At 32.3% G+C, this 12,425-nt stretch overlaps 1 protein-coding gene across 1 annotated transcript; it reads right to left on the bottom strand.

Annotated features, from left to right (window-relative positions):
- Positions 1–6,746: 6,746 nt before the first annotated feature.
- Positions 6,747–11,482, bottom strand: LOC139524779 (uncharacterized). Its single transcript, XM_071319850.1, has 3 exons — positions 11,142–11,482; positions 9,543–9,574; positions 6,747–7,726 (listed from the first exon to the last, which is right to left on the bottom strand). The coding sequence occupies exons 1-3, from the start codon at positions 11,163–11,165 to the stop codon at positions 6,799–6,801; spliced, it is 984 nt and encodes a 327-aa protein (XP_071175951.1). The 5' UTR covers positions 11,166–11,482; the 3' UTR covers positions 6,747–6,798.
- Between the last annotated feature and the right edge of the window lie 943 nt (positions 11,483–12,425).

Genomic DNA, 12,425 nt, shown 5'->3' with positions numbered 1-12,425 from the left:
AGTTCGATACACATCAATACTGCCAAATGAAGGCAACATTAGTATACCGCTGTTGAAAAGTCATAAATCGATTGAGAGAAAACTGATTTCGGGTTACAAACTAAATCCGATGGAAACTCATCAAAAATAAGAGGAAAACAACCATACAACAGAACAAAAAAAAAACATTTGACATACATATTTCATACTTGCTAGGCATATACTCTTCTCTTTGCTTTATATTGTCAGTTTGATTTGACAAGTTTGATGTCCGTTTGTTCGTTTTGTAATAAAACACTTTGTGGGGAAGTTGAAACCATCCCTTCTTCAATTTAATGCATTTTATCACGAGATGATAGACCATTATGGAATAACCGTTCCACAGATGATATCGGATATGTTTCATATGTCGTAACTACAATCCCCTTCCCTAGACTATTTACCGGGTTTTTAATAACATAAGCAACACGACGGGTGTCCCATATGGAGCAGGATCTGTTTACCCTTACGGAGTACCTGAAATCAGCTCACGTTTTTGGTGAGGTTCGTGTTGCTTAGTCTTTTTTCTAATTATTTTTCTATGATGTGTATTTTGTTCTATTATTTGTCGTTTTCTTTTTTAGCCATGGCGTTGTCAGTTTATTTTCGATCTATGAGTTTGACTGTCCCGCTGGTATCTATCGCCCTTCTCTTGTGAACGCAACCTCGTTGAGTCGGTTTTACAGAAAGCTGTACTATTTGGTGGCATTGTTATGATAGTATGTGTATTTGATCATATTATACAATCATTTTGATCTTACCACTTTAAAGATTGCAACTTTTCGGGAAGCTCTCCTACTTTGCACCTATAATTTGTTTTTATATGTTGTTGGCCATACAATACTGTCATTGTGATCTTAACAGTTTAACAGTAGAAATGGGATTGAAACTACAGTAATAATTACTGAACGCAACTCATTTAAGAAGGGATTACAGATACCTCCTATATCATGTAGGATTGGTTACCATTATGTGTTGTTGGTAATTTTACACAGTCACTTTCAACGGAACATTTCCATGAGTTATAGGATTTGGACTATGTTTAAACATGGCTGGAATATAAGATAAGATAAATTTTATTTTCCAAATTAGGTCCCCAGGGGGGCATATACACATAACATATATAATTGATACAACATACAGTATTTTACATGACATTGTAAAATAAACTATTGAAATAGTCATACAGGTATTATCTGTTAAATGAAAAAGTATTTGAGATTTGCTACTCCAGAGATGTGGCAAACCCCATTTATTTATCTACTTTTTTTTTCTCACTTGATTTTATAATATTTTGCTGAAAATGTATAAATATATGTTAGCCAGTAGTAAGCACTTCTGTGTCGACTTCAGTTATAACTGATATTTTTATAATTATAAATTAACTGTTAACAAAATTTGAATTTTTAAAATACTAAGCCTTTTCTAACTCAGGAAAGATTGCATTAGCTGTATTTGGCAAAACTATTAGGAACATTTGGTCCCCAATGCTCTTTAACTTCGTACTTTATTTGACCTTTTTACCATTTTTTATTGGAGCGTCACTGATAAGCCTTTGTAGACGAGAGGCGCGTCTAGCGTAAATATAAAATGTCAATCATGGTATCAATGAGAAGTTTATTTAGCTTTTTATTTTATGTTTTATTTGGTTGATTAAATGTAGCAGAATTTATCCAAGGGCGTGTACAGAAAGGAGAAAAGAAATTAGCCCAGTCTTTTAATTTCACCTTTCGGTATATTGATGATGTACTGTCTCTTAATAATAATAGATTCAGTGATCACTTACATTTAATATATCCAAGTGAACTTGAAATTAAAGATACTACTGACACAGATAAATCTGCTTCATATTTAGACCCTTTTCTAGAAATGACTACTGATGGTAGGTTGAAAACAAAACTTTATGACAAACGCGAAAATTTTAATTTTCCTATAGTCAACTTTCTATTTCTGTGTAGCAACATTCCAGCGACACAAACATATGGAGTATATGTGTCTTAATTGATACGTTACTCTAGAGCTAGCTCAAAGTACGTTGATTTTGTTGAATGAGAAATTCTGCTTTCTCAAAAGTTGCTTAGACAGGGCTATGAATCATTCAAATTAAGGTCATCACTCAAGAAATTTTACGGTCGCCATCATGAGCTGATTGGCCATTATGACAAAAGTGTGTCAGAAATCATATCTGATATTCTTCCTCAGTCGTAATAACCTTCCATCATTAACGAACTGTACAGAGAAATAACACGACGGGTGCCGTATACGGTGCAGGAAATGCTTACCCTTCCGGAGCACCTGATTTCACTCCCGGTTTTTAGTGGAGTTCGTGTTGTTTCTTAATTATTGTTTATAACTGTTAATGTAAATGTCCTTTGGTTTTGTGAGTCTTTGTTTACTCCTTGGTTTTGATTGTTATTGTCTTATTTTGTAATGCTGTAGTTCATTTTGATGGAACGACCCGACAAATAAATATTAGAAGAATATTTGGTGAAAACTAATATATAAAATATTTGAAGATTTATAATTTATGATGAGAACAATATTCTCATGGCTATTGCACATCGGTATATAACTGTTGCGTTTATCTACATTCTTAATATACATTTTTATAAGTCAAAAACAGGGAAATCTATAGTTTTCTAATTTGAATTATTTCGAGTACTGTATTTTGGGTATTGTCATCTTAAATGAATAGAGTTATCTTTCTTTGTTTGATATTAAATGAAAATAGTTATTTTTGTTTTCGCTTAATCGGTTTGGTGCAGTTGGGCAGCGGTATACTATTGTTCATTTTATTTTGTACTGATTATTTCAATTCATAGTGCATTGATCTGATGTATTTATTGTGTTGTCCGAACAAAACAACCTAGTTGCATAAAGCTCTATTCTATACCTGTAATAGGTGGACTAAAAGATATATATTTATTCGAATTATTCGAATCATTTTACAGTCTTCTGTTATTTTTAATTGAATGTGTGTCAAACATATTAATATTATTATTAAAAAAGATTTCAACTCGCTTTTGTTCATTGAATATGTGTCAAACATATTAGTATTAGATTAAATAGCAGTATTCCAACTCAATCATTCAGAGTGGGTCCGGTGAGCTCTAAAATGAATTTTGCTATTTATTTTGGTATCTCTTTTATTCACATAGATCTTTGCGTATTGAGATAGTGTAAACTTTATCTTTCAATTGTTTGACTTTGAGCGTTCCCGAAGAACATTAATAAAAAGAGCTCACCGGACCCACGAACAGATCGCTATTTTCATTTACTAGCACTGAGTGGATACCATTTAGTTGGACTGTTAATCCAATATGATATCAACAACTCATTGATCACTCTTTAGTAGTGTTTCGGTACTGACATGATTGTAAACAAACTTTTCTTAATTCGGATATTATTAAGAAACTTAGGTTTCAACAACCTCATATGACCATAGCTGAAGGTCGTCACGGATGCGAAAAACAATCTCTCTGGGAAGATGGTCATGCCACCATCTTATTCCAATATCTTAAACAAATTATATTAAAAACACTTTTATCATATGTTACTGTATTGTCTTTGTGGGTTTGTTTTTATAATGAAAAGTAAATTGAGAAAACGTTATGATTGTCGCCTATGAACATGGTCTTCATACACCATCGTTTTCTCTATATTCACATATAGTACTCTATAGCTACAACTATGTAAAGTTAAAGGTTCGTCATGACGCTTATATTTTGATAGTTGGTATACATCATATCGTTATTTAGTGATTCGCTTGTAGCACTTTCTGTATTTTTACAGTAGATACCTTCTGTTTTATACTTTGTGTGAAAGATATAATAGTACCTGAACTAAAAGATAAATTTAAAGTCAATGTATTCAAACCATTATTCCGTCTTTTTTAATGTCTGAATTTGTTGATTGAATAATGGAAGCACATGTCAGAGTGTTATATATGTGCAATGCAAGCCTTTTCATCGCATTGTGAATGTATTTATTCAGAAAGTTTTTATTTTTGAATTGGTTTGAACCTATTGAAGGTGTGCGATATTATTTTGACCCCCCCCCCCCCCCAATGTAATATATATTTAGTGCACTATTTGTTCACTCAACTTCCAAATTTAGTTTTTCTAACAGATGACTGCGGAGCAATCTTTGACCTGGACTAAACAATGGAATGTTACAGCTCTACTTCGGAATTTAGCTTGTGATCTTATATTCATTGAAAAGATACCATAATTCATGGTGTCTAGTTTCGGTGCTGGAAATTAACATAAAAAACCTGCTGCATTTATTACGAATTATGTTTTATATTGACAGCGTATTACTCCAACTTCACTGTAGGAAAATACAATTTCTTTCTTTATTTTTTCCAATCCTGTCCTGTAAAACGAACATTTTTATGTTCATTGAATTTATTCATTCTTTTGAATTCATCTTTACCCCCATCACTTAACTGTGTTATGAATATTGCAACTTGATATTCTGCACCAATATTTCTCCTCTTTTCAGCATTACTAAAATATTCCTGACCAGTAACGTAGTATTCGATTGGCTTCAGTTTTTGCACTGCTGATGTTCTATAACTTGCTGATCTTCGATGTGATTGTGCACTGTACACTTTTTCTTCCGGTGTGACACGTGGCTTGTGAAATGAAAATCCCGTTTGCAAGCTGATTTGCTCTTTTCGTGACAGTCTAGCAGTTGGTCGTAACGTGCTTTGGAATGTTTTGGACTCTTTCACAACCTGTTTCTTTGTTTCATCCCATATGTTTCTTTTCTTTTTAGATCTTACTATGAACGCTTCTGTTGTTGTGAACATGGAAGGTATCTTTATCTTAGAATCTAATTGTGTCATATAGTTAGGTAGACAGCCTTTTCCAACATCATCTCCGTTATTATATGAGTTGAGCTTATTCAAGACTGCATGGGACGGAGGTCGCTCAACCACAATGATTGGGTCATGGTTCAATACCTGGCATGTCTTCAAGAAGAATCGTTTTTTATAGTTAGTTTCGATTTCTGTTTGTTTCATTTGTAAATCTAGATAGGCAAGCTTTCTTGTTAGAGCTTGGTTCTTCCTTAAGCTCATAGCCATCAAAGAGTTGCCATATTTACTGAAGGCAGGGTATCTGGCGGCATTAACTGCCTTTTCGCGTTCTTTAACGGCTTGCTGTTCACTGACTTTACCGTGTAGGCTAAAATCCATGTTGTCCTATAAGTATTACATATTGATTATTGAACGTTGAACGCTCCTCTATATATATTTATCCAGTGAATTTCTTTCTGTGCTATAGAAGTGCTGAACGAACAACTATCAAACGCATGCATTGGTGACACCTTTTACCGTTCTCGTGAACAATATTGTAGCAATGGTGAACGTCGTGATGCATAAATTAGACACATAGAAATAAAAGGTGATGGAAGGTTTTGTTATTTGAAATGTTAAGATTAATGCATTTAAAATCTATAATATGTAGTTTGGGAAATGACTGTTGAGTGAAAATATTAAAATAACACATGAAAGTCATGAAGCCTTGATGAAGAAAAAAAATGTATCAAATAGATAAATATGAAATGTGAAAGGTTAGTTCGAATCGGAACTAAATTTAGTTGAAGTGGGTAATATTTTAGAGCAAATTTGAATTACAAGCAATAATAGGCTTAAGACTTCGTTAACATATTAAATATACTTTTCAATCATGGTAATATAGTGGTTGATATCATAACATTTATTCAATGATTTGACAAGTTAAAATAAATTGCCTTGTATTTCAAAAATTGGGCTTCATACATACGATACAACGTATAATTTATGAAGCAGTCACGAGTTAAAGAAATGCTTCCCAGTAAGGATTCAAATTCCATTACACACAAAACATATTCGATATTAACACAGCCGGTACCGTGGTTTTTGTTTCTGTAAATTTTTTCACGAATTTTATAGCTATTAAGAGCTTGATAAATTGATAGATGACTGTCGGATGTTGCCCTCATGCTGTTTTTTTTTTATTGTTGTCGCCGGGTTGCTGTCTAGTCGGTGCAGATTTTAGATAACTATATAGATCATATATATATATATGCAGCCTTATTCCCAACATTTAAGTGACCGAATAAAAAACTGTCCGAGTCCCTTCTCAGAACCAAATGGTCTACGTCTCTTATAACACAATGTTGACTGCAGTACCCCTATTTTTGACATTTGTTCCTATTATGTCTGTTTGTTTTGTTTACACATCGTTGTCAATAAAATAGAATTTGATGCAACTGTCATACAAGTGAGAGATTACCTAGCTTTAAATCCAGGTTTAATCTACCATTTTCTGCATAAGAAAATGCCTATACCAAGCCAGGAATATGACGGTTGTTATCCATTCGTTTGATGTGTTTGGGCTTTTGATTTTGCCATTTGATTAGGGACTTTCCTTAATAAATTTTCCTCGGGGTTTAGTGGTTTTTTTTAAATTTTACAAATTAAATATTCTAGATGTACAAGTACGCATTTAATGCTTCATAAGTGTATCCAAGGAAAATAGTGATTAAAAAGTATCCATAGATTAAATTATTCTTTATCAGGACAAGACAAGTCATATTCTCTTCATATTTTACCTGTCAAACTGTCTTGGTTTCCCCCTTTAAATCAAGGTACTAGATATTTTATTCTAAGGAAACATTGCCCATCTATCACATAGAACATTTAAAAATACATGTTCCAATTAAGTTGACAACATGCAAAATTATTATAAAAATAATTTTATTTTTAATTTAATGCTAGTAACTTTGTTGTCTCTATGCAGTAATTTCTAAAACAGCATGTCTGGTAGATTTCGTTCGCCTTCTTTTCCCAGAAGAACTTGTTGCTGATCTTGTAAATCTAACTGATTTCGAGTCCCCCGATTTAGGGAGTTTACTCGAATCATTTTGTTTATGTCCACTTAGACTCCTAACTTTAGCCATTTGGGTTATGAATGGAGTAAACGAATCCTCGTCATCACTACCACCTAGTTTTTCAATAGTAAAGTGTTCATTTTCAGGTTTAAACTCTAATAAGTTTGTTCCATTTACTGGTGTGTTCGACTTTGCAGAATTTGGTTTCATATTTATATTGTCAATTGTGTGTTCGGGTGTCAACCGTGGCTTGTGATAAGACCATCCAACCTGTAAATCTGCCTTTTCACGTCTCGTTAGTCTTACACAGGGTCGTACAGTGCTTTCAAACTTCATAGGTTCTTTGTCATCTGTTGCTTCCTCCCAAACATTCTTTTTATTGCTGGTTTTCACTGTAAAAGCGTCAATAGTAGTCAATAGCGAGGGTGTGCGCACTTTAGAACGAAGTTGCTTCATATAATGCGGTGAATTTTCTGGGTCTAAATAGGTGTCGTCTTCGTCATCACTGTATGCTAATTTCACAATTTTCTTAATGACTTCCGGTGATGGCGGTCTTTCTACTAATATAATAGGGTCATAATTTAAAACTTGACACTTTTTAACGAAATATTTCTTTTTCTGCTTCATTTCTATTTCCATTCGTTTAATTTGTGAATTGATATATTTTAACTGTTTCGATAATTCTCTGTCTTGTTTAGAATTTACATCGACTAAGGTAGTTCCATATTTGCTAACTCCAGGATTTCTAGCACCGTCCATAGCCTTTTCCCGCTCTAACATCGCTCGTCTGCTGGTGAAGTTCGCGAACTTGAGACTACGCTCCATTGATCTAGAGGAAAATAAGATTTTTAGGTATTTTAAGGAAATTTAAATAATAAAAAGTGTCAAATAAAGTCACGGGTAGTATGGATTAATAGGCCAGCGTATGTCCTTCAACAATGAGGAAAACAAATGTTGTATAGTTGGCTATAAAAGTCACGACATGCAAAATATCAAACAATTCAAACGAGAAAACAGAAAACGAAAAACACTTTCAGGTTTGACAGACTATACGCATGAATATTGAAATCGCAGTTAACAAGCTAAATACATTCGTTCATTGAAGAAACATATAAGTTATTTTGTACTTGCTACGAAACAGCCTCGTTCTTCTCTCTGTTATTTAAGCTCGTACAAATGAACTTTATATATAGAAATATATATATATGTTCATATGATGAACGAATAGTGAATAGAACGACGAGAACACATAATACACCTTAAACACCTCATTCTCAAAATAGCGCGAGTTCCAAGCTTTGGAAAGGTACAATAAAATGTTGGGCTAAACTATTTTTTAAATCTCAACTTCCATTTAAAGAAAAGTAAAATAAATCATTTTCTGTATGTGCCAAAAGAAAACATTATTCGATTTCTGTTTTCAAAGAAAATCTGGTCGACGGGAATCACAGATATATATGCAGTCCTCCTTGCTTTTCTATACATGCACAAAGAACAACAATTTGTTTTGTTCGTTATACTAACCATATTGATATATTTAATCAATTCATTTGACGTATACCATTGGTAAATTATTATATATCATTGTATAAAATGTTTTATGAAATTTTACCCGCATTTAAACAATGTATGCCGAGTCATTTAAAAGTCTCTCAGCGATGTTAGAACTACATGCAAAGAGTGTCGTGTGTAAAGTTTACCAAAATAAATATTAATTAAATACCAATTAAAATGATAAAATGAAAAATGTTTTATGCGGCTTTACGTCAGTCATATATTATTGACAAGAAGTCAACAGTAGCTAAAAACATGATATACAAGTAAATACGGTGGCATATTTATTGTTGTATTTTCACGAAATTCTCAGTATGTATATTACTATGTATATTTGAAGTATAGCTACTGTCAAATATTTGCTCGACTGCTTCGTCTATTTTGCCACTGGACTTTAAACCCCCAACAATCAATCAATCATATTTTTGTCACAGCACTTGACATTTATGGTATTCCGCTAAGTTTTATACATGTTATCTGCGCGGTTTCTTGCTTCTTTTTTGTTGTTGCTGTGCATGAACTGCTTTTGTCTCATGGATGGTTCCCCCACATACTTTGTTTATCTATTTTATCCCTTTATGACATATTTAAAGATTGGGAGTTACCTTGTCGTACACCAACATCATATCTAAAAAAATTAATTAACTTAAATACTCTAAAACATATCAAAATTATCTCCCCTTGACCACTGATTCTTTCCTCATGCATTTTATTTTATTATTTTATGTTTCTTTAATCACTCTGTAATGTTTATGTCATGTTGTAATTAATGTTATGCTCTTAATTGGCCCTTTACTTTGGAAAATAAAAATATTGTATTGTATTGTATTATCTTTTAACTTACTACTTTTGCAAAATAAAATTTACATATCTTTTTTTAATCAATTTAAACCTTACTCCAAATAAGCATATTTGTGGTATTAATTTTGTTTCCATTTATTCCATTTCAAATACCGTTGTTACATTTATTGACCGAAGAAACAAAAAGTCCGGAAACATGAAGTTGAGTGAAATTCGATACAATTCAATTTACTTTATAATGAAATTGTAGTTTTAATTAAATTAAAAAACTTTTTCCTAGGTAAACTTACCTGCTTTGTTTCTTTGGTTGCTGTCGTGCAAACTACAAGTACAAATGAAACTTGATTTAATTGAGAAATATTTCGTTTAAATATATTTATGCATGTTACCTGGAAGCAAAGTAGAAATCGATTACTTCTAAAACAAAATAACATAAATGGCCAATTTTCATTTCATTTTAAACAGAGAATTTTCTGTTCGATTATTTCGATTTTTATTACAACTGTTTTCCGGTTGGTCTTATTTGATATAAAATGCTACCAAATAAATTTCCCCTTTTATAACTCTTACTGTGAAAGATTTTTAATCAATAGTTGTATATTTCTATAACAGTAGGTAATAGGATATGTTAATCTGAAGAATCAATTTCCCGATATTTCTATTCACATACTTACAACAATGATTCATTTCGATCTGAACTTATCACGAGTAAATCTAAATCATACACTCAAATCTAAATATTTATATATTGCAAACAATTTTATAATTTGAAAAATTTCCTTTAAATAATATTTTTTCAATCAAATGCTAATGAAGTTCATTGAGTTCAAAAGTACTAATTTGAAATTTGGCAGAGAGAAAAAGATACCGGATGTCCAATACATGAACTTTTTGTTAGCATCAAAACCAAAATGGGCTTAAATAGAATATCTAAAACTGTCAAACAAATGTTAACTTTGAAATTAGTTTAATAAAGGTAGATAAAATTTATCATTTCAAATGTACTCAACATAATCCCATCCACTTTCCCGAAATGTGACATTAACGAATTATGCTCATCGCTGAGTTAATACCTACACGAGTATCACGACGGGTGATACACGTGGAGCAGGAACTGCTTACTTACCCTTCCGGAGCATATGAGATCAATTCCAGTTTGTGGTGGTGTTCGTGTTGCTTCATCTTTAGTTTTCTGGGTTGTGCTTTGTCCACTGTTGAATGTGTTTTGGTAGTTTTTAGTTTTTTGACATGGCGTTGTCAGTTTTATACGTTTGAATATCTCTTTGATATCTTCGGCTTTTCTTCTACTTCGATGCTCAAATGACCAAATTAATAAAACTTGTGTTTTTTCATATTAGATAGAAAAAAGGAGGAGAAAACTGACGGAGATCGGAAAAATAATGTACATATTACAAATGAAGTAAACATGAAATGGAGGAGAACGAGAGTGGTTGATGGCAAGGGGGAGTAAGGGAGAGAAGAGAAGTTGTCGAGATAGACAAGCTTATGAAATTCCTTGCTTAATAAAAAAACATTTCTTTAGTTTCAGAGCGTTTTAAAGCTAAATGTGTATTGTCGTTAGAGTTGTGTGTATTGCTTTCTGCAAAAAAAAAGAAGATATATGCCAAAGCGGCAACCAAAGGCAACAAGCCAAAGAAAATAAACATTACCATGACAAAAACACACAAAAACACAGAAACACAAACCGCAGTGAGAAGAAAATATTTCAGTAACCTCATCTTCAATCAGACCAGGGATGAACTCGGACTAAATTGTGAGTTAATCACTGGAACAAAAACGCCAAATGTACGATGATTTATGTGTTATTCCGATGTGATTGACATAAACTAACAACAGGAAAGTTATGATATAGTGTAGGTATGATTTACCTTTAGTTTCCTGATGCTTGCCATTCTTTCTTCCTGTTATCCGGTAGTACGATAAGTAAAAATTGTACGATTTTCACGGTTGACAATGGTTCCAGTGGCTCTACCGTTCTAAACTGTAAATAATCCTTTCTGCATATGATTTATACATTTCTGACGGATAAAATCTTTATCTCCTACTAGAGACAATTTAATCTAATTTTTGTGTCATTTTACTATCGATCAAGGTAGACATCGGAGCCGTTAGCAACCAATAACTACCTTTAACTGAAGTGTAGGATGTTTTAAATCATATCTCATTGGGACAGTTCAACCGTCACAATACTTCAGTAATAAATAGATCTGCTCTAACTTCGCACATACATTTCTATTTAAAATTTAAATTTATTTAAAGGTCACATTATTTATTTATCGAATTTGAAATTCTTAACGCTAAATTTATCGTCATTTCACAAGTTTTTTTATGTTTTGATTAACTTTATTGGTGTAATTGGATTTGTTAGATATACTGTACATGGCGATACTCAAGTACATTAGGGTCACAATTCGTTGACGTGCACAATGTGCAGTATTTAATTGAATATCTGCATTGTAATAATCCAACGTTCAGGTGCAAAGTCCTTATTTTCTTCCATAATAAATTTGACAAGGCAATAGTCCTTCTTATTAAAATTTTATGGTTATTTTATGGATATTTTACAGGACTTTTAAATCAATACCATTGAATTTGAAAGCATTGAAATTTCTTTCAGCTACAATCTCGTTAAACCGGAATACTTAAATCTGAAATCTCATAACATGCCTGCATCTGAAATTTTTTCGAACTGTTTGTTCAAGTATATTTTCCCCATTTTCCTTAAGGTGTAATATCACCCTTGATTTCCTCCTATAAGTCTTTGTTAAATTTGCACTTTTCAAAAAATTGTGAAGAATTTATCTTCAGTTCAAAAAACAAAATTAAGCGCACGAGCAAATTACAAGTCTAGTACTATAGACAAAATTTCACATAACATTCCAATGCATATAAGAAAATAACCATCACTTGAAGTTAACCAATTAAATTTTCACCCCTTTTATTCCTATGCACCATGTTACCTCAAGTTTCCAAAATATTCTATTGAAACAGCAAATAAAAAAATAATGGTGCCTTGACATATCCAAGATATATGTTATTACTTAGACATGTTTTGCTGCAAAATGTAGGATTAATTTCCCACAACTGTCAAATTCAAGGGTATATTTTTCGACCAAGTCTTTTGTGACGTACTATAATTTGGTGGTATTACA

This window comes from Mytilus edulis, chromosome 5 (assembly GCF_963676685.1).
Source record: "Mytilus edulis chromosome 5, xbMytEdul2.2, whole genome shotgun sequence".
NCBI classification, from domain to species: Eukaryota; Metazoa; Mollusca; class Bivalvia; order Mytilida; family Mytilidae; genus Mytilus; species Mytilus edulis.
This window is presented reverse-complemented; position numbering and strand designations above follow the sequence as displayed.

Excerpts from the sequence above, each read along its gene's own strand:
- LOC139524779 (XM_071319850.1), bottom strand. The coding sequence starts at position 11,165 with ATGGCAAGCATCAGGAAACTAAAG. Across the intron at positions 9,575-11,141 it reads CAAGCATCAGGAAACTAAAG|TTTGCACGACAGCAACCAAA; the intron begins GTAAATCATACC and ends TTGTACTTGTAG. Across the intron at positions 7,727-9,542 it reads CAACCAAAGAAACAAAGCAG|ATCAATGGAGCGTAGTCTCA; the intron begins GTAAGTTTACCT and ends ATTTTCCTCTAG.